The sequence below is a fragment of the Cervus canadensis genome, chromosome 7, assembly GCF_019320065.1.
Source record: "Cervus canadensis isolate Bull #8, Minnesota chromosome 7, ASM1932006v1, whole genome shotgun sequence".
Classification (NCBI taxonomy): Eukaryota; Metazoa; Chordata; class Mammalia; order Artiodactyla; family Cervidae; genus Cervus; species Cervus canadensis.
Genome location: NC_057392.1, coordinates 87,794,124 through 87,817,484, shown reverse-complemented (window position 1 = coordinate 87,817,484; position 23,361 = coordinate 87,794,124). Strand labels below are relative to the sequence as shown.

At 40.4% G+C, this 23,361-nt stretch overlaps 1 protein-coding gene across 6 annotated transcripts; it reads left to right on the top strand.

Annotated features, from left to right (window-relative positions):
• Positions 1 to 504: 504 nt before the first annotated feature.
• Positions 505 to 6,887, top strand: P2RY1 (purinergic receptor P2Y1). 6 transcript variants are annotated; one of them, XR_006270421.1, is made up of 2 exons: positions 505 to 2,765; positions 4,782 to 6,887. XR_006270421.1 is itself a non-coding variant. In XM_043473953.1 (2 exons), exon 1 carries the CDS (start codon positions 1,139 to 1,141, stop codon positions 2,258 to 2,260), a length of 1,122 nt encoding a protein of 373 aa, XP_043329888.1. In that variant the 5' UTR covers positions 505 to 1,138; the 3' UTR covers positions 2,261 to 2,297; positions 4,782 to 6,887. The 6 variants fall into 6 exon arrangements, 2 of the variants coding, with proteins under 2 accessions (XP_043329888.1, XP_043329887.1); XR_006270419.1 differs by having other exon boundaries at positions 4,540 to 6,887; XR_006270420.1 differs by having other exon boundaries at positions 505 to 3,053.
• Positions 6,888 to 23,361: the final 16,474 nt, after the last annotated feature.

Below are 23,361 nucleotides of genomic sequence, written 5' to 3'. Positions count from 1 at the left end.
GGTCTCATTAAAGCGCGGAGCGCTGCAATGCCAGGGCGTTCCCAGCTGGGGACTGCAGGCTGCCTGAAACAGGCGAACACCTGGCGTGCTTCTTGAAGGCCCTAGAGACTTCAGTCTCCTTCGGTCGGCTCCTGGGTGTTAGGCAGAAGGCTCTGGGCGGTCAGAGGGGTTTCCTGTGTGTCAGCAACTTCACTTTGCCGAAGATAGCCGGCGGAAGAGCCAAGGAACGCTGGCGGGCCAATCGCTTCGCGGCAGCCAGCCCTAGCCCCGACCCTGACCGAGTGCGCCCCGCGTCCTCCGCCGACTCCGGTAGTGGCTCCGGGGCAGAACGAAGACCACTTCTCCCCGAAGACGGCTCCGGCCCGGGGCGAACACCCTGGAGAGCGCGGGCAGGCAGCCGGGCGGGCTTCCCGGAGGCACGCCCCTCTCCTCCCCGCGGCGCGCGGACTCGCCCGGCGCCCAAACTCCGCCCACCCTCGCGGGGAGCCTGGCTCGCCGTCCGGCCGCCTGCACTCCAGACTGAGCAGGTCTCTAGAAGAGCCTGCGAGATCAGCCCGACTGCGATCCAGAAGCGCACGAGTCCGCGGCCACGCGCGCTCCGATGGCCCCCAGAAGCTGAGGGCAGCGGGGCGCGGGCCCTAGACCCGAGCTGCTGGCTTGCAAGGTAGGGAGAAGGAAGATGCCCAAACGAAGTTGATCTTCGGGGGAAGGAGGCTGGGGCGCGCCCTCCCCACGCCGGAGCGCAGCGCAGCGAATTTGGCTCAACCTCACTGAGCCCCCCGGCGCGCTCTCCGGCGCGAACCCGCGGTCCCTCGGGAAAGCGCGGTCGGAAAGTTGTCGGCTGCGGTGTCCTGAGCGCCCTGTTGTGTAACCTCGGCGCTGCCGGCCGGACGGGGAAGTTGCGGGTCCACCGGCCAGCCAGGTTCGGTCGCCGCTCGGGGCGGATTTCATGGCCCGCGGCGAGCGCGGGGCCGGAGCCGGCGTGGGCGAGCCCCCGCGCGCCCCCTCCCGCAGGGATCCCCGGCTCCCGCTCCCGTCTGCTCGCCCGCCTTTCCGATGCTCGCTGCGCCCCTCGCCGCCGCCGCCCTTCTGCCGCCGCTTGTCCCTTGGAGCCGCCGCCTAAGTCGGGGAGGAGAGAATGACCGAGGTGGTGTGGCCGGCGGTCCCCAACGGGACGGACACTGCCTTCCTGGCCGACCCTGGTTCGCCCTGGGGAAACAGCACAGTGACTTCCACCGCCGCCGTCGCCGGCCCGTTCAAATGCGCGCTGACCAAGACAGGCTTCCAGTTCTACTATCTGCCAGCTGTCTACATCTTGGTGTTCATCATCGGCTTCCTGGGCAACAGCGTGGCCATCTGGATGTTCGTCTTCCACATGAAGCCGTGGAGCGGCATCTCCGTGTACATGTTCAACTTGGCCCTGGCCGACTTCTTGTACGTGCTGACCCTGCCGGCACTCATCTTCTACTACTTCAATAAGACCGACTGGATCTTCGGGGATGCCATGTGCAAACTGCAGAGGTTCATCTTCCACGTGAACCTCTATGGCAGCATCTTATTCCTGACGTGCATCAGCGCACACCGGTACAGCGGCGTGGTGTACCCGCTCAAGTCCCTGGGTAGGCTCAAGAAGAAGAACGCGGTCTATATCAGCGTGCTGGTGTGGCTCATCGTGGTGGTGGGCATCTCCCCCATCCTCTTCTACTCTGGCACCGGGATCCGGAAAAACAAAACCGTCACCTGCTATGACACCACCTCGGACGAGTACCTGCGAAGTTATTTCATCTACAGCATGTGCACGACCGTGGCCATGTTCTGCGTCCCCTTGGTGCTGATTTTGGGCTGTTACGGATTAATTGTGAGAGCTCTGATTTACAAAGACCTGGACAATTCGCCTCTGAGGAGGAAATCCATTTACCTGGTGATTATTGTACTGACTGTGTTTGCTGTGTCTTACATCCCTTTCCACGTGATGAAAACAATGAATTTGAGGGCCCGGCTGGATTTTCAGACCCCAGAAATGTGTGCTTTCAATGATAGGGTGTATGCCACTTATCAGGTGACAAGAGGCCTAGCAAGTCTCAACAGTTGTGTGGACCCCATTCTCTATTTCTTGGCAGGAGATACTTTCAGAAGGAGACTCTCCCGAGCCACCAGGAAAGCTTCCAGAAGAAGTGAGGCAAACTTGCAGTCCAAGAGTGAGGACATGACACTCAATATTTTATCGGAGTTCAAGCAGAACGGAGATACAAGCTTGTGAAGATGCAGGAATCCCCAAACACCCACTTTGTGACATGGTAGGATGCTTCATAGAGCCAAGCGCCTTTTTTCCCCTTTCAGTTTCTAGTGAGTTTAGAGAAACTTCAAACCAAGAAGGCAGTGAATTAACAAATAAAATAGAAGTGGAAATGCCTACACCCACACTTAGCTTGTTTGGATTTGCTTTCTAACCAGAAGTTAGACTTCTGGTCTAACTTCCTTCGCTCAAGGGCTTTCTTCTTTCTAACCAGAAGTATGTAACATAAAGTTATACTGCCCTACTTAAGTATTTACTTTCTCTTCTGCCTTTAAAATTTGCAAACTCTTCTCTTTAAAGTGTACATGAGTACTGAAGCTATTTGGATATTAATATTTTCTCCAAGAAAACTGACCACCTGAAACCTGAGTTTGTGATTTGTCGATATTAATATTTTCTCCAAGAAAACTGACCACCGGAAACCTGAGTTTGTGATTTGTCTAGTCTTTATTGTCTTTAATAATCTGAGGTAGGAACAAATTGAAACTTCACATTCTTAGATTAGAGTCATAGACCAAAATACTAAAGTCAGTTCATTCAGTAGCAGATGAACAGATTGCTGCCGGGTGTCTTTTTTTGATCCTGTAAGCATAGGTGGTAGCTGGCTGAATTTCTCTGGAGAACTGAATAGAAAAATCAAGTCAATGAATTTACAAGTCTCCCAAGTGATTATCTCACGATGGTTTCTAGAAAACTGCTTACTCTGTGTTGGGTGCTAAATGTTTGTGGATGGAATTATCTGTATATTATCTTACAGGTAAAATGCCTTCAAAATAATCTAAGTGTATGTACTTTGCTTGTAAACACCACAAACTCTGTTAGACTTCCTGTGACGAAGAGCTTTTACTTGCACCACCGCTGTGCACTGCCCAAGGAGTATGTTTGTGTTCCAGTACAAATGCTCACTTCCATCTGTAAAAACAATTTTTAAAAATCACAGATAGATTACAGATCAAAGTTGAATAGCTATTAGCAAGTTGAGGGATGTCGGCTGGAGGGAGAGTGTTGACAGTCATCCATAATGCATAGCCTGCAAGCATGTTCTCAAATGTATGAGGGGCCAAGGAGGGGGAGATGACATTTTTAGAATAAGGGTTTTAGTTTAAATTAATTATGGTGTAAAAGCTCACTCTCTCTCTTTTTTTTGACTTCTTCCAAATGCTGGAAAACATGGAATGCAGTGTAACAAGAAGGCAGAATGTGCATGGATTGTGTTAGTAGAATGAGGTGCTATAATGCTTTGCTGGGTCTTACATCCTCACTTTTGAAGGGAAAACTCCAAACATATGGGAAAGGGAAATATGAAGAATTAAATTTAAATACTTGAAGTACCACAGCACTACAAAGTGAGGTGTAGAAACTACTAATCAGACTAATAATAGTTTAAGCGAATACTACTGGACAGTGTTTCATATTTTACCTCTGTCAGGCAGTAATGACAAATCTATTAAATACTTCAATAACTTTCATAATGACTTTCAGTGAATAGTGAATTGCTGCATTTCTGGCCCTTGAAACGGTCAAATTCGAAATATGTAGAATAATGAGTGAGGTGACCGTTTACAACACCAAATAAATAAATCCGATATCAAAGGAATTTCTCATGGTGAAGACACGCCAGCAAACCAGCATCAGAGTCTGCAACTGATGGTGGGGAAACTTGTTTGAAAGCACTTTATATGTAGAGCTATTTGGGGCTGCGTCCAAGGTAAGAACCTTAGCGCCCTGTGGGACCTGGGGATAAAAAAGTCAGAGCTGGGCTTCAGTTCTTGCAGCATCTGGATGGATTGCAGATTTGTGAGCCCTGCAGTTTCTTAGACTTTCTCCGACTACTAAGACCAATGAGTAAAAGCTGAAAAGCTGTGTTTAACCATCCTAAAGAGTGCGACTTTTCCCCATGTTCAGTGTTAAGGCACAGGATTATAAAAACCAAATCAAACAGAAACCTTTCAGATGTCCTACCTACACCTCATTTTGAGGAAAGAGAAGTGTTAGCTAGGTTCTCATTTGATTATGATCCTGCAGTATTGTCTGTTGTGGAACCCTAAAAGAAAAAGACTAAGCTATGTCATGAATGTATTACCCCTGTCAACTATCATGTGCAATGAGACATGATTAATACCACTAAATTGGCCAGAGTGGAAATATCAAAGCCCGTGCCATCCTTGAACTCGAAGGCTAATGGTACACATTTCTATAATATTCCTTCACCATTTTATTTACTTCAGTGTTCTTCCTTTTAGGTCTGAAGACGCCCAGCCTGGTTTACAGAATCTGTTAGGTACATTGATTCAGCTTCCAGGGAACTTTTTTTGGAGTGTGGCTCCAGTGTGGATGTGAGCAGGGACTAGAAATGCCCTTTTACTTCTTGACATGCTATTTCCACAGTGTTTCTTCCTTAGCGTCATGCATCACGTCGTGGACAATGATGACATGCACTTGCCTGCCTAATAGTGACAAGAATGATCTCTCTAACCCCTTCCAGGCACGAAGTGGTCTCTGGGATGAGTCTGCTAATGATGAAACCATACCGAGGGTCAAGATAAAGCGGTGATCTCTTGGCTGAAGATCTGATTCATGGCTTATGATAAAGAGTGGGTATTTTACCAGTACAGGCAGAAATCTGCTGGCATTTTGATAAAAAGGAAAGCTAAAATTATAGAATGTAACAATTAACTAAATTTCACACTACAAAACTGAATGCCAAAGTGTTTTATGGCTCATCAGGTGGCAACTTTGACCCACTGAACATCAGTGTGTGAGTTTGCATTGAAACGCTAAACACACAGACCCAGGAGAGATACACCATGAGAGTAGAATTTGGAGTTAAAATGGGGATATTGCCCATTGGCCAGCGGTGGGACTTCTTGACCCTGTCAAGACCACTCTCCGTGGATTAAAAGGGTTGGATGATATCCATCTGTTGGGGCCTTAAGGGATGTAGTAGAGAACTACAGGCAGCCAGAGGTGCATGAAATCTGCTACTGTACTTTCCAGGACTGCTGGATACCAGTCCTTGGCTAAAAGAACTCGTACAAAGTTCACCGGTTGTGAAATGGATATGACCTGTAAGTTTTCTGTCTCCTCAGGGCAGTGCGCTATACTGCCTCGGATATCAGAGATGCCAGTGCTTACAGCAGCTGGAATTGGACTCGTGAAAATAAAGGTGTGTAACTAGTTAGAGATATAGTAAAGCTTTAACTTTGCTGGTCAAATTGTAACTATCATAATAGTATTTATTGATGAAGCTCACGGTCCTTCCATTGTACAGATTGAAAAACTTCCTTGAAAGTTCCAACATACTGATGTAAATTATATTTATTGCAATGTATAATATTAATATGTCACATTGGTGTATTTTACATAATGTATGATGCATAAAAATGAGTTACTGTATATTATGATGCTTTTCAAATATCAGTATCTTGAAATGTTTTAAGTTTTTAGATTTTTTTAATCTAAAATATGAAAATCTGTTTTGTGATACAAGTGATTCATTTTCTCTAGAAATGCTTTTGCACGTTTATCTTTTTATTTAGGGTTCCTCCTACATAGACACAGTTTGGTGTCAAACTTTCATTAGGATCAATAGTAAATACAGAATATCTTAGCCAGACTGGGTCTGTACTGGCTACATTTTATATATTGTTATAGAAGTGTTTATATTGTCTTTTCAATACGTTTGGAATTGTATCCCCAAATACAGTCAGAGCTTCCCATTTCTAAGTGCAAAAGTTTTGTCCTAAATTCAGAGGACATCACTTATGTTTTAGAACTCTGGTGAGATGGGCACTATAGATACAATATTAGCATTTAAGGAAATACTTAAGGGAGATGGAGAGAGAAAAAGACAGCTGGTATAATCAATTACTCTGCTCAATTCTGCTTCAGTTTTTATGTTATGTTTCTTCTTAAGGTGAAATAGCATAATCTTAATTTCTTTGAGATGAAGTTTCTAAGTAACACACTACCAGCAAGTTCAACATTGCTAGTGATTTTAATGTTTTCTCTGTTCATTTGATAACTTTAATTCCAACTTTTACAATAATATCTATATATTATTTGCTGAATCCTGTTACAGTTTTAAAATAAATTCTGTTGTACATGGTATTGTACACATCATTACAAATTAATATGAAGGGGAATATATATTACATATCAAAAAATTGTGAATTTGAACTCTAGTATGTGTTAGTGCTTTTGCAAAAATGTTTATTTTTATAATATCTGTGATTTTAATATAGGTAATTGAACTAGATTTCTTTGTGATGAATAGTGCCATTGAATGACTGGTATGGAAACAGTGTTACTTGACATTTTGTGCTTTCTCAGGTTTATCTGTATCAATGGTAGCTTAACAGATTCCAGACTAATTGTGCATAATTGTGTTTTAAAAGGAATGTGCATTTCCTATAAGTTTGCATGCAGGAGTGTACAACTTGGAGTGTGTGTGTGTGTCCACAGCATGGCGGCCAGCTTTGTATCTGCTGTTGATAATGACAGCAGAGCTTTGGCATCATCGTGGTCATTAGAATTATACCCACCATAGACAATTAAAACCGAAAAAGTCTCAATAAAACTATGAAATGTGGTCTGATGGCTTCTATGTTATTACAGCATTAATACTTGCAACTTTCCTCAAATTTTGACCTGTCCTGTTGTGTGTGTGCACACTAAGTCACTTTAGTTGTGTCTGACTCTGTGCGACCCTTTGGACTGTAGCCCGCCAGGCTCCTCCGTCCATGGGATTCTCCAGGCAAGAACACTGGAGTGGGTTGCCTTGCCCTCCTCCAGGGGATCTTCCCGATCCAGGGATTGAACCCGTGTCTCCTGCAGCTCCTGCATTGCAGGTGAATTCTTACCTGGTGAGCCCCTGGGGAAGCCCACTGCACTGGCTGGCAAATACTATAGGATGTATTGAATTAGTATAGGCATCTCTTAACATGCAGCCTGGACTGTAAGAAGTGAAGTGTTAAAGAAAGAATGCTGGTACAAGATAATTGATGAGATCATCATTATTTATTATGTAATTATTAACAGGAACTTGACTTAATTCTTTGAAGAACATATGGAACATAATCATATTTCTCATACTAGTGTTCTGTGTTTAAGATGTCAGCTGTAATCTAATGTAATGTAATGCCTCCTGTAATTTTTAATCCATGGAGGTAGTCATTCTAATAATCCTTTGTGGTTTCTGTTTATCTATTAATCTACACTGCCTGCTTCTTCCAAGTGTGTGTGTGTGTGTGTGTGTGTGTGTAGCTATGCAGTGAAAAGCTGTACGTGGAATGGACACACGCTTAAAGCATTGCTTTATTTTCTTTAGTGGAGAAGGTAAGCACACAATTGGTCCCTCATTGGATTTTTTGGTTGTCTGCTGAGACAAGTCCCCTATCACAAAATCCTGTGGATAGAAAAAAATCTTTTGCCACTCCTAAGATATTGTCACTCAGTTTTAACTCCTTAATTGGCTGTCTACTCCTTATTGGAAGTCTACTATCCAGACTTCACCACTCAGAAATCCTCACTTATTAACATCAGCTTTGGTAATGTTTTGTGGCTGTGTACATATGTTTGTGTGTTTTGTTTAGTGCATGCATAGAAATTATACAGATAATTATCTTTCTGATTTAGGAAGAATCTGCCATAAAGCTCTGGGCACCCTGCAATTTTCAAAAACACTTCAGGATCGCAGTCAGAGAACCTTCTCTCTCAAGTAAATATACTGTGTTTAATTTCTCTCTGTGATGAACTGGAAAGTTTATGTTTTCTTTTTAGGAGGTTTAAAATTTTGCCCCCAAATATGGTCCCAGTTTCTGTTTCTAAATGTAAAAAGCATGTCCTAAATTCAAAGTAGATCTGTTGTGGTTTAGAAGTCTGATGGATGGGCCATTTAAGACACAACATATGTCACTAGAAATTCATGTAAATATTAATACTGTGCTTGCTTGCTTTAACCCTGCAAGGTTATGTGGCTTTGGGGTAGACCGTGGGGACTCACATCCCCAGCCAGCTTGGTTTCTAGGACTGATGATCCAAACGACAGCTGTGGATGGAGTCAGGCCCCTGGGCTGAGCAGCTGCCAGCACTGAAGTCCCTTTTAGACATGGACATGGGTGAGGGGGTTGGTGGGAGGCATGTGGAGCAGTCAGTACTGCACTGAGGGGAAAATGCCTTTCCTGCTTGCCGGATGAGAAGGTGGAGATGCCTGATGATAGATTAGAACAGAAGGAGGTTTTGGGGATGATCCCACCCGGTCACCACCTGAGAGTAAAATTTTCATGGTTAGAGGTGGAACTTGCAAAAACTCAGGCTTCTCACTCCTATTAACACATTCTTCCCACCTCCCACGGCTCTCCAAACTGTGGATCTTGACCCACTGATGGGTCAAAAATGAGTATAGTGGGTTATGATAGATACTTTTTCACGTAATAGAACAGATCAGAATCTGTAGTCAGTGAGTAAGGCTTTGTGATTTCAATTTCAGACACACACACGCACATGCTCACATATGCTATATATGTGTGTGTGTGTGTGTATACACACACACATGTACTTGTATCCTGGGTCACACTGGATATTTAATTTCTTACCGAGGACCTGGTCAAAAAGGTTAAAAAATGTTAAAAAAAAAAGTTAAAAAAACTACTCTACAAAAAAGGTAGCATGGAGTTACGGAGTAGGGCATGAGAGATTGTTTTTCAAAACTCATTTTAAATCAACACAAAGAATCTTAGTTATTCATTTTGTTACATGCATTCTCTTTTTTAAAATGTTGTTTTCTCTAGATTTCACTTGAAATTCCCAAAGAGAAGACTAAAGCAGAATTTAGCCTACATGTAGAGATGGTTATTTGCAGTTAAAGGTAGTATAATCAAAACTCTGTACACTTTGACAGCTTAACTCTTCATGCTGTTCCCTCGGTTTTGAGCAGTTAACAGCAGAATAGCAAATGTCCACTATGTGTAAGAACATTGGCTTTGCAGTCAGAATGCCTTAGGTTTGAAGCTACCTCTGCCATTGGCTACCTCTGCCATTTACTACTTCTGTATCTTGGGCAAGTTAATTCAGCTGTCTTGGTTGAGTTTTTCTCAACTATAAAATGTCTATAATAATTTGCATCTCCTAAGATATTTAGGAGAATTAAGTGAAATAAAATATTCAAAGCCTACCATACCATACAATACACACTTAATAAATGGTAGGTCTATAATTCTTGAGGCTGCTAAGGTTTTGCCACTTTGCATATTATTTTGTTATTATTATATTATGTTTTTATTAATAGAGATATTAAAATTTCTGTTTTATTTCATGCCATGGAGGCTTTGTGATTCTAGAAATTTACATCATGAGATTGAGAGTAGGTCTCTTAGAAATTCATGCTGTGAGATTGAGTGCATTTAAAACTGCTCTTTTCAGAGAAATACAAATATGATAGCTCTTATATGTGAAATCTAAAAATCAAATGACACAAATGAACTTTTTTGCAAAACAGAAATAGACTCATAGACAGGGAAAACAAACTTATGGTTAGCAAAGAGGAAAATAATGGGAGAAGGGATACACTGGGAGTTTGGGATTAACAGGTATGCATTTTACTATATACAAAATAGATCATCAACAAGGACTGCCTGTATAGCACAGGGAACTATATTCAATGTCTTCAGTTCAGTTCAGTTCAGTCACTCAGTCGTGTCCGACTCTTTTTGACCCCATGGACTGCAGCACGCCAGGCCTCCCTGTCCATCACCAACTCCCAGAGTCCACCCAAACCCATGTCCATTGAGTCGGTGATGCCATCCAACCATCTCATCCTCTATCATCCCCTTCTCCTCCTGCCCTCAGTCTTTCCAGCATCAGAGTCTTTTCCAATGAGTCAGCTCTTTGCATAGGTGGCCAGAGTATTGGAGTTTCAGCTTCAGCATCAGTCCTTCCAATGAACACCCAGGACTGATCTCCTTTAGGATGGACTGGTTGGATCTCCTTGCAGTCCAAGGGACTCTCAAGAGTCTTCTCCAACACCACAGTTCAAAAGCATCAATTCTTTGGTGCTCAGCTTTCTTTATAGTCCAACTCTCACATCCATACATGACCACTGGAAAAGCTATAGCCTTGACTAAACGGACCTTTGTTGGCAAAGTAATGTCTCTGCTTTTTATTTTTTTATTTATTGTTTTTTTTATGTCTCTGCTTTTTAATATGCTGTCTAGGTTGGTCATAACTTTCCTTCCAAGGAGTAAGCATCAATGTCTTGTAATAACCTATAATAGAAAATAATCTGAAAAATTACATATATGTACAAACATAATATGTATATAATATATATATTTAATTGCTCTTTTGGACATTCTGTTGAATATCTGAGTTCAAATAATAAGCAAGTATTCAACTTTTTGGTGCTTTGTACCATGTTAGCCACTGTGTAAGTTGAAGATGTACAAAGCCGAGTATGTACAGCTAAAAATATATATACAAAAATGGTCTGCTGACCTCCTTAAAGTGCTTCACCTTCAAGTTCATGGTCTATTTTCAGTCACCACAGTCCAGAGCCTGGTCTTCAGTTTTGCAGATCTAGAAACTTGATCTCAACAGTTCACCTAGAGTTCACCAATGATGGGGCGCTGACTCACACCAAGCAAAGTGACAAGAGAATCATTTACCAACTAGAATGTCACTTTATGAGTATACAGCAGCTATATCCCACTCACAGTAACAGGCATCTGCCTTGTTGTTTAATTTAATTATGTATCAGAAAGTTGCCTGCAGAGCTTAAAATAAGAACAAAGAGAGGCATTCTTGAAAGGCATTTTCAGTAAGATAGAAGAGCTAAAAGACTTGCTTATCCCTAGAGCTACTGGTCATGATGATCAGCATCCATTCTGTACTTTGAAGAAATTCCACCTGCTGGTGAATTTAGCTTAGCAGCACATAGACTGAAAATTTCACATTTGCTTATTTTCTTTCAAGATCAGTCACCACCATTATTATTGTATTGGCCAAAAAGTTCATTCAAGTTTTTCTATAACATCTTATGCACGCGTGCGTTCTCAGTCATGTTTGATTCTTCAAAGAATTCTTTCATTCTTTTAACCTCCTGGACTGTAGCCTCCCAAGCTGCTCTGTCCATGGGATTTTCCAAGCAAGAATACTGGAGTGGGTTGCCCCTCCTCCAGGGAATCTTCCTGACCCAGGGATTGAACCCATGTCTCCTGTGTTTCCTGCATTGGCAGGCAGATTCTTTACCACTGAGCCACCAGAGAAGCCCATAATATCTTATGGAAAACTCCAAACTTTTGGCCAATCCATACTTCTTTGACCAACACATACTTCTTTACTTGCAAATTATGTTTTAGTAATGTCTCCCAATGGTGGTGTAGGAAGAGAGGTGTGGTAAAGAAGATTTCAACATTTGCTAAGTTGGGGAGACTTAAAAGACATAGTTGTAAAGGTACAACATGTCATTACAAAGACCATTCTAGTGTTGTAGCAAGAGATAGAGGTTTGGGAATTGCCCATGTGCAAATGATAGCTGTAACCAAGGAAGGAGGTGTAATCACTCAGGAAGCATGTGTCATCAGAGAACAAAAAAGGGCCAGCAAAGGGGGTGTGGGAGTGAACTGACCCATAAGCAACACCAGTGTGATAAAGAATACTGAGCGGGAAGAACTGGTGTCAGAAAGTCCCCGACAGGCTCCTGAAGAAATCGGACTCAGAAGAGGATTTCAGGAAGGAGGTAAATCACTGTGTCCCTTGTTATAGCAAGGGCCATATACAGTCTGTTGGATTTAGAGATTAGAAGCATTGGTGTTTAATTGAGAGTACTTTTAAACTGTAAAAAAGCTATGATGACTGATCACCCAAGAAGTGTTTTGGTGATGCCATTGAGGAAAAGAGGTGAGTAGTCTGAGCAGAAATCAGGGATTAGAGATAGAAAAAGGTACAAAGAGAGAGACTGCGTGATAATGCCAGAGGAAACAAGAGTCGGTGAGGTGATTCTGGAGTAGATGGAGGACGTCACCAGGACAAAGGGAAGCAGTGGCTGTGGTTTTGGAGTTGAATGGCAGTAAAAGCCATCCCTGCAGAGGAGAGCCAGAATTGTGAGGCCAGGATACTGGATGGGTCACTGAGTTACAAGAAGACTGGGGATTGTGGAGGAAACTGATTTGAAACTAGGTGGCCAAAAAGAGCACCAAGGAAGGGGATGGCTAGCAAAAATTAGTTGGCATTAAAGAACCTGCCTGCCAATGCTGGAGATGCAGGTTTGATCCCTGGGTCAGGAAGATTCCCTGAAGGAAATGACAACCCACTCCAGTATTCTTGCCTGGGAAATCCCAGGGACAGAGGAGCCTGTCGAGCTACAGTTCATGGAGTCGCAAAGGAGTCGGAGAGGACTTAGCAACCAAACAACAACAATTCTCCAAAGAGAGACTTACATGGCTAAGTGGGAGAATAATGCTAAGAAGCAGTGAGGATCTGGGAGAGTGTCTATCCCTTTTCTGATCAGTTAGGATAGTGAGGTAGAAGAAATGGCTTCTACTGGGGGAAAAAAGTGAGCAAAATATTTTACTGGGAAGTTGTCAACAACTTTTGGTAAAAGAAGGTTGAGGGTACAGAAGTTTCTTTTGGAAAGAATTGTCTCTCCAAAAAGGAGGAAAGGCTAGGAAGCATGGCCGAGAGAAGACAGAAGTGGGAGAAGAGGGTAATTAAATGGATGGAGAAGAAAAGTTTTGTGACAAGCAAACTTGTTTCCAGGAGATCATGCTAGATCATGAGGATAAAAAAGGCAAATTGTAGAAAGATCCCATGGTAGAAATAACTGATACTTCAAGCACTTTAGCAGTTACGTTTCCCCAGAGCCTAGACAGATCATACTTAGTTGGATGGAATCAGGGAAGAGGGAAATAGATTGGCTTTGTGTCGTGGTCTTAAAACATGGCTTCAAATTCCTTGGCATTTTTTCCATTAAGAATTGGGGTCTATGGCCCCTCCCCTTGAATCTGAGAGCATCTGCGATTGTTTTGACGAAAAGAATACGGTAGAAGTAATGCACTCTGATTTTTACAACTAGGTCGTAAAAAACTACATACCTTCTGCTTTGTTGGCTGGAACATTCTCTCTTGATCCTGAGTTATGGTTTAAGAAGCTGACTACCTTGGGGCCACATGTTGGAGAGGCCACAGGGAGAGAGATGTAGAGATGTGTGTGTTTGTGAAAGAGAGAGAGAAAACAAGAGACCAGGAGCCTCTAGCCATTCAAATCATACCAGCCCAGACACAAGACATGAACATGAAGAAGGCTGATTCATTGAGCCATTCTAGTTCCTCCAACTGGTTAGATCTTTTTAGCTGAGGCCTCTGACAACAAGAAGCAAAGATAAGCCATCTTTGCTGAGGTGTGTGTGAAAATCAGACCCACGAAATCTGTTAGGAAAATTGATTGTGTTTATTTTTGAGTTTGGGGATATTTTATTACACAGCAATAGATAACCTGATAAGCCTAAGTTAGACAGCAGTTGGGATGGGACTGCCGATGCAGTGTTATCTCTCATGGGAATCGCTTTTTTGTTTTTAGGTAGGTGTGGCTCAGGTAGGGTAGAGGATGGGGGGTGGGATCAATTTAGGGATCCTCAGCCAGGGATGATATTCAGTGATATGCACATATACAGAGAATTGGATGGTCGACCAGATGCCCATTCGGATTGTTTAAAGTTAGTGCTTAATCATGGCTAAATATTTCTGTTATTATAACCCATGCTTCCAAAACAGTACCAGGCATTTAGAAGGCACTTACATTGGTACCAAAAAAAAAAAATCTTATATGGAGAATAGTTAAGAGTTAAATTGTATCAAGAAGATGTGAGTATAAAAGAATTTCACAAAGAAGAGAATTTCAGTTTAACTATAGTAGACTGAGTAAGCGTATTCATGGAGGTAATCATTATAAAGTTGGATTTAAAGGTAGAATGGAATTTAATATTCAGGATGAAGAAGGGAAAGTATGCCAGGCTTTCTATGTATTGGGGTGTAATGGAAAAATGAACAAAGGCAGCAAATTAGAAAGAGGATGGACTTAGGTGGAAGAAAGGGAGACAACAGATTCACTGTGGTTCAGGGGATGAGAAAAATTAAGGTTAAGTAGGAAGAATAAAAGCACCCTGTGAAGGAATAAGCAAAGAGGTTTGTGTTCATTATGGAAGGCAACAGAAAGTCGTGACTAGTTTTAAGTCAAAGGAAGGACATAGGGAATTCTGCAAGGGGAACTAGAGACACTGTTGCTATAAGCAAGACACTCAGACAATGGCGGTGTGGTAAATAAAGGAGGTGGAAGCCCAAACTATTTCATATGAAGAAATAATGGTACGTGGATAAAATGGAGAGGAGAAAAGAAAAGTCAAAAATCCCTGAGGTTCCACCTGGAGAACCAGGAACGATGGCAGTGATTCTGATGGAAGTAGGATGTTGGAAAGTGAAGCGGAAGAGTATTTAGGAAAGCGTGAAAATAGAACATAAGACTTGAAGTCCCTGGTGCAAGCACTATCACTCCATTCATTTTTCTGTTCTACAACTTTGTTTTTATAGGTCCCTCTTCTGCTAGTCTGGCGGAAATTCCGTTCCTCTGCCCTTCTCCTTGAAGTGCTCGTTTCTCAGTCATGTCCAACTCTTTGCGACCCTCTGGACTGAAGCCCACCAGGCTCCTCTGTCCATGGAATTTTCCAGGGAAGGATACTAGAGTGGGTTGCCATTCTCTCCTCCAGGGGATCTTCCTGATTCTGGAATTGAACCTCATCTCCTGCATTGGCAGGCGAATTCTTTACCACTGAGCTACCTGGGAAGCCCCGTTTACAAAACAGAACAGAAACAGACCCACATTTAGAGTTACCAGAGGGGATGGGGCTGAGGAATAAATTAGAAATTTGAGATTAAAGTACACACTACTATATGTAAAATATATAACCAACAACTGAATAGCCTAGTAATAACCTATAATGGAAAAGAATGTAAAACAATAATGTGTGTGTGTGTGTGTGTGTGTGTGTATAGCTGAATCACTTTGCTCTCCACCGGAAGCTAACACAACATTGTAAATCAGCCGTATTTCAATGTAAAAATATATTTTTCCTCCTTTCCAGTTTTATAAATTGTTTGATGATTGAAGCAATATTGTAATACTATTTGATTTGGCTCTAAATATATGCATAGAAAATATTTAAGATAATTTTAAATGAGGGACAGTAAAGAGACATAAGCACCTCCCTGGTGCTCAGATGGTAAAGAATCCACCTTCAATGCAAGAGACCCAGGTTTGGGGACCTGGCCCAGGTCAGGAAGATCCCCCGGAGAAGGGAATGGCTACCCACTCCAGTATTCTTGCCTGGAGAATTCCATGGACAGAGGAGCCTGCTGGGCTACAGTCTAGTAGGACCTGACTGAGCGACTGAGCACCCCCCCCCCCACACACAAAAAGACATAAAGAGGAGTTAAGGTTTCTTCACTTAACTCGAACTGGTAAAATGTCAACAGTAAACAGGAAAACTTATATCCATGTAATAGCTAAAGCTACAAATAAAAAGTAGTTATATAAAATGATGCACTTGAAAACAATATAGATAAAATGGAATTCTAAAAATTTTCAAATAACCCATGGAAAGGCAGAAAAAAGAAAACAGAAACAAACAACAAAAAAAAACAATAAACGGCAAACAAAAAATGATTTAAACACTTAACATATCAATAAATGTGAATGGGTCTAAGTATAGCAAGTAAAATGCAGATTGACTGACTGGATTTTAAAACATGACTCGACTTTATTCTTTCTATAAGAAACTAACTTCAAACATAGCAGTATAGCAGATTGAAAGTAAAAGAGTGCAGTTATATAAACACTAAAGAAACATAGGACTAAAGAAACAGTAAAGAAAATATTGCTGCTGCTGCTGCTAAGTTGCCTCAGTCGTGTCCGACTCTGTGTGACCCCACAGACGGCAGCCCGCCAGGCTCCCCCGTCCCTGGGATTCTCCAGGCAAGAACACTGGAGCGGGCTGCCATTTCCTTCTCCAACGCATGCATGCAAGCTAAGTCGCTTCAGTCGTGTCCAACTCTATGCGACCCCGTGGATAGCAGCCCATCAGGTTCCGCTGTCCACGGGATTCTCTAGGCAAGAATACTGGTGTGGGTTGCCATTTCCTTCCCCACTAGCTATGTTAATTAAGGATAAATTATGCTTCAAGGAAAACAAAATTAGCAGGAACAGCAAGAGGTGTTTTATGATGATAAAAGGGTCAGTTCACTAAGAAGACATAGCAATCTTTAAAATATACACACACACATATATATATATTTGTATCATATGCACCAAAAAAGATACAAAATGTGTGAAGCAAAAACTGGTAGAACTGGAAGGAGCAATAGACAAATCCAAAAACATGGTTGGAGACTTCAAGATTCCTCTTCCAACAAGTAATAAAACTGTTAGACCAAATATCAGTAAGGATATAGAACTCAACAATGTGATCAACAAGAGGACTCAACATGTATAGAACACTCCACTCAACAATAGCAGAAAATACACTGTTTGGAAGCACTCATATCCTGAGCCACAGACAAATCTCAAAAAATTTAAAGGAACTGACATCATATAAAATGTGTTTTCTGACCACAATGGATGCAAACTAGAAATAAATTAAAGATAACAGATCCAAGCACTTAGAAACTACAAAATGCACATATATAATCCACAAAAAAACCCATGAATTAAGAAGAAATCTCAGGGAAAGTTTTTAAAAATATACTGAACTGAATTAAAATTAAAATATAAAATATTAAAATTTATGGAACACAATAACACATACCTTTAAAAAATTACAGCTAACATCATATTCAATGGTGAAAGACAATGTTTCCCTACCAAAGATGGGAAACAAGGCAAAACTGGTGCGAAAGGAGTAATCAGTTCAGTTCAGTTGCTCAGTCGTGTCCAACTCATGACACCTTAGACTATAGCACATCAGCCTTCCCTGTCCATCACCTAACATGCTCAAACTCATGTTCACTGAGTCGGTGATGACATCCAACCATCTCATCCTCTGTCATTCTCTTCTTCTCCTGCCTTCAACCTTTCCCAGCATCAAGGTCTTTTCAAATGAGTCAGTTCTTTGCATCAGTTCAGTTCAGTCACTCAGTTTTGTCTGACTCTTGAATCAGGTGGCCAAAGTATTGGAGTTTCAGCTTCAGCACCAGTCCTTCCAATGAATATTCAGGACTGATTTCCTTTAGTATTGATTGATTGGATCTCCTTGCTGTCCAAGGAACTCTTAAGAGTTTTCTCCAACACCACAGTTCAAAAGCATCAATTCTTCAGCACTCAGCTTTCTTTATAGTCCAACTCTCACATCCATATATGACTACTGGAAAAACCATAGCCTTGACTAGATGGACCTTTGTTGGCAAAGTAATGTCTCTGCTTTTTAATATGCTGTCTAGGTTGGTCATAACTTTTCTTCCAAGGAGCAAGTGTCTTTTCATTTCTTAGCTGAAGTCACCAGCTGCAGTGATTTTGGAGCCCAAAAAATAAAGTCTCTCAGTCTCCATTGTTTCCCCATCTATTTGCCATGAAGTGATGGGACCAGATGCCATGATCTTAGTTTTCTGAATGTTGAGTTTTAAGCCAACTTTTCACTCTCCTCTTTCACTTTCATCAAGAGGCTTTTCAGTTCCTCTTTACTCTCTGCCATAAGGGTGGTGTCATTTGTATATCTGAGGTTACTGATACTTCTCCCGGCAATCTTGATTCCAGCTTGTGCTTCATCCAGCCTGGCATTTTGCATGATGTACTCTGCTTAGAAGTTAAATAAGCAGGGTGACAATATACAGCCTTGATGTACTCCTTTCCCAGTTTGGAACCAGTCTGTTGTTCCATGTCCAGTTCTGTCGCTTCTTGACCTGCATACAGACTTTTCAGGAAGCAGGTTGGGTAGTCTGGTATTCCCATATGTTTAAAAATTTTCCACAATGTGTTGTGATCCACACCGTCAAAGGCTTTGGCATAGTCAATAAAGCAGAAGTAGATGTTTTTCTAGAACTTCCTTGCTTTTTTGATGATCCAATGAAAGCATTAATAAGAGGGGAATATATAGCACTAAATATTTAATTAGAAAAGGTAAAAACTTCAAATCAATAATCTGTGCTCCCATGTCAAGAATCTAGAATAAGCAGAGCCAAAAAGGAAAAAAAAAACCAAAAAACTGACATTAGAAAAAAAATTGACATTAGATCAATTTCCTCCAAAAATACAAATTTATCCAATTCACCCAATGTGAAATAGATAATTTGAGCCATCTTGAAATGATTAATAAGTGAATTTGTAACTTAACCTCCCTCTGGAAAAAAGTTAGCCTCCAACTAATAAAAATAAATGAAAAAAAAAAAAAGAAATCTCCAGGCTTACTAGACTTTGTTGGAGAATTCAACCACATGTTCAAAGAAAATTTACACCAATTCTACACAATTTCCTCCAGAAAACAGAAGAAGGAACACTTACCAATTTATTATATGGGTCTAGTATTACCCTGATAACCAAAGTGAGACAGAGAGTACCAAAAATTAAAGATAAAAATAAAGTATAGACTAATATCCCTGATGAATTTAGTCACAAAAGGTTTTAACAAAATATTAGCAAATATAATATAAGAATATATAAAAAGAATTTTCATCACCAGATGGGACCAGTGATGCAAGACTGATTTAATATTTAAAAATCCAGCTATATAATCATTAGATTAATAGACTAAAGAAGAAAGATCATTGCCTCTTACCTTCCAAGACAGCCCACACTCTATCTATGAAGTGTGTTCCTTTCTGAATAAATCCACTTCTTACTCCCCTCCCCTCCCTCCTCCAAAAAAAAAAAAAACAGAAAAAGAAGATCACATGATCATACCATTGATGGAAAAAACCAATGGACAATATATGACAATATATTCATGACAAAAAATTCTCAGAGAAACAGGAAAAAAGGAATTTTCTCAGTTTGATAAAGAGCATCTTAAAAAAAAAAAACAACCCAAACAAACAAACACTATAACTACACAACTAACATTATATTTAAGGTAAAAGACTGAATGATTTTCTCCAAAGACTAGGAACAACACAGAGTTCTGCCTTTACCACTCTTATTCAACACAGGACCTGAAGGTCTAGTCAGTGTAGTAAGGTGAGAAAAGCAAATATAAAGATACACAGATTGGAAAGGAAGTTAATTATTTGCATATGATATGACTGCCTCTGTAGAAAAGCCCTAGGGATCTCCAAAATAAAAGTCCTAAAATGATGTAAGTGAATTTAGCAAGGTCACAGAGTAAAACAAACGTACAAATATCAATCGTACTTCTGTATGTTAACAATAAACATTTATAGTAGCTGAAAAATGAAATTCGGTCTTTCCTGGTAGTCCAGTGGTTGAGAACCTGCCTGCCAGTGCAGGGGACATGGGTTCGATCCTCGTCCAGGAGGATTCCGCATGCCATGGGGCAACTAAGCCCATGTGCCACAACTACTGAGTCCATGTGCTGCAAGGACTGAAGTCTGAGCCTAGAGCCTGTGCGACCCAAAAAGAGAAAAGCCACTGCAATGAGAAGCCTGCACACCACAATGAAAAGCAGCCCCCATTTGTGACAGCTAGAGAAAGCCCCTTGCACAGCAAAGAAAGCTGAGCAGCACAGGGAAAAAAAATTAATTTTTAAAAAATGACACACCCCAATAAATCTGACTTTAAAAAAAATGAAATGATAGGGATCACATTGAATCTGTAGACTGTATTTGGTAGTATAGTCATTTTCACAATATTGATTCTTCCTACCCAGGAATATGGAATATCTCTACATCTGTTTATGTTGGCTTTGATTTCTTTCATTAGTGTCTTATAATTTTCTGTGTACAGTTCTTTTGTCTCCTTAGGTAATTTTATTCCTAAATTTTTAATTCTTTTTGTTACAATGGTGAATGGAATTGATTCCTTAATTTCTCTTTCTGATTTTTCATTATTAGTATAAAGAAATGCAATGATTTCTGTGTATTGATTTTGTATCCTACAACTTTGCTAAATTCAGTGATTAGCTTTAGTAGTTTTAGTATCTTTAGGGTTTTCTATGTACAGTCTCATGTCATTTGCAAACAGTGAGAGCTTTACTTCTTTTTCAATCTGGATTCCTTTTATTTCTTTTTCTTCTCTGATTGCCGTAGCTAGGACTTCCAGAACTATGCTGAATAATACTGGGGAAAGTGGACACCCTTGTCTTGTTCCTGATAGTAGGGGGAATGCTTTCAGTTTTTCACCATTGAGAATATGACCCAGCAATCCCACTCCTAGGCATATACCCTGAGAGAACCAAAATTGAAAAAGACATGTGTATCCCATTGTTCATTGCAGCACTATTTACAATGGCTAGAACATGGAAGCAACCTAGACGTCCAACAGATGAATGGATAAAGAAGTTGTGGTACATATACACAATGGAATATTACTCAGCCATTAAAGGAACATATTTGAATCAGTTGTAATGAGGTGGGTGAACCTAGAACCTATTATATAGAGTGAAGTGAGGCAGACAAAGATAAATATCGTATTCTAATGCATATATACGGAATCAAGAAAAATGGTACTGAAGAATTTATTTGCAGGACAGCAGTGGAGAAACAGACATAGAGAATAGACTTATGGACATGGGGAGAGGAGAGGAGAGGGTGAGATGTATAGAAAGAGTAACATGGAAACTCACATTCCCGTGTGTAAAATAGAGAGCCGACGGGAATTTGCTGTCTGGCTCAGGAAACTCAAACAGGGGCTCTGTACCAACCTAGAGGGGTGGGATGGGGGGGAGATGGGAGGGAGGTTCAAAAGGGAGGGGATATATGTGTACCTATGGCTGATTCATGTTGAGGTTTAACAGAAAACAACAAAATTCTGTAAAGCAATTGTCCTTCAATAAAAAATAATAAAAAAATGAAATCTAACAAAACATCTACAGGACTTGTATGCTAAAACTATACAATGTTGAAAAATACAACAAGCTAAATAAATGAAAATGCATACTCCTCTTCAATACTCCTCAAACTGATATATAGATTTAACACAATTTTATTGAAACTCCAGCGAGACATTTTGTAGTTATAGACAAGATTATCTTAAAATTTATATAGCAAAGCAAAAGATCTAGAATAGCTAAGACAATTATGAGAAAGAAGAATAAAGCAGGAGAAATGAAAACTTCCTGATTTCAAAACTTACATAGTTAAAGTAATCTGTTTGGTATTGGCAGAGGAATAAACAGATTAATGGACCAAAACAGAGATCCTTGACATAGAGCCAGAGAAAAATATCCAGTTGCTTTTTAGCTAAGATACAAAAACAATTAAATGGAAGAAAAATAATATTTTCAACAAATAGTGCCAAAACAGTTGGACATCCATGAACAAGATGAAAGAAAGAAGAGAGGAAAAAAGAAGGAGGGATAAAAGAAGGAACAAATGAATGAAGGAAAGGAGAAGCCATCCTTGTAAACCTCATTCCTGATAGAAAAATTAAGTCAAAATAGAGCATAAACTTAAATACAAAACCTGTAACTATGAAACTTAGAAAACTCACAGGAGAAAACCTTAAAGGTCTAGAAAAAGAGTTCTAGATGACATCAAAAGCATAATCCATGAAGGAAAAATTGATAAATTGGATTTTACCAAACTTAAAATGTTTGCTCTGTAAAAGATCCTGTTAAGAAGATAAAAGACATTCTTGGAAAATGTTTGCACGCCTCATATCTGACAAAGAACAAGGAATGGAATATATAAAGAACTCCCAAAATTCAACAGTAAAAACACAAATAATCCAAGCAGAAAGTGGGCAAATATATAAGGATATAGAAATGTATGTTGAACATCATCAGCAGATTAAAACTACAGTGAGATATCAGTACATACCTATCAAAATGGGTGAAGTAAAAAATAGGGACAAAACCAAATACTAGTAAGGATATGGTGAAACGGATCACTCATACATTGATGGTGGAAATGTAAAATGATACAACCACTCTGAGAAATAGTTGGGCAATTTCTTTAAAAAAGTATACATGCAACTACCATATGACCCAGAAATTGTCCACTGGACATTTTTTCCAGAAAAATGAAAAACTGTATTCACAATGAAACCTGTACAAAAATGTTATACAAATTTTATTCATAAGAGACAAAAATTGAAAACAACCCAGGTATCTGTCAGTGGGTGATTATTAATCAAATAAATTGTGGTACAAACTATCTCATGGAATACTACTCAGCAAGAAGAGGGGAAAAAGACTATATAGCCAATGACCTGGGTGAATCTCCAAAAAATAGACTGAGTGGGAAAAAATAAAAACCCTCGAAAGGTCAAATGCTCATCCATTTATATAATTCTTGAGATGAGAAAATCATAGAATTGGGGAACAGATGAGTAGTTTCCAGGGGTTAAAGAGAGAGTAGGCGAGGTTAGGAAGTGGATGTAAGTATAGAATGGTAACAAGAGGGATTCTTGCAGTGATAGAAATGTTACCATTAGGGGAAAATGGGTAAAAGGTACATGGGATCTCTGTATTATTTCTTAACAACTGTATGTGACTCTTTAATTATCAAATAAAAAGTTAAATAAAAAGAGAATGAAAATAGCTCAAACATCCCTCAACAGATGAATAGCAAAATAAACTGCGATAGAGCCCTACAATGGAATGCTATTTAGAAACAAAATGGAGCAATCTAGTGATGCATATAGTATGGATGAATCTCAAAAATGCTGTGCTAAGAAAAAAGCCAGGCACAATAGATCATTCTAGATTATTTACATGAGGTTCTGGAACAGGCAAAATGAATTGCCTTGGGCCAGAACTGTGGGGCATAGGGGAATGATGGCAAAGCTCCAGAAAGGAATTTTAGGACTGATGAATGTGGTGTTTTATATCATGACTGAGGTAATTGTTACAGGTATCCACCTTTGTCAATACAAAGTTCATTTTAAAGAAAGAGAAATAATGAGTGCAATTG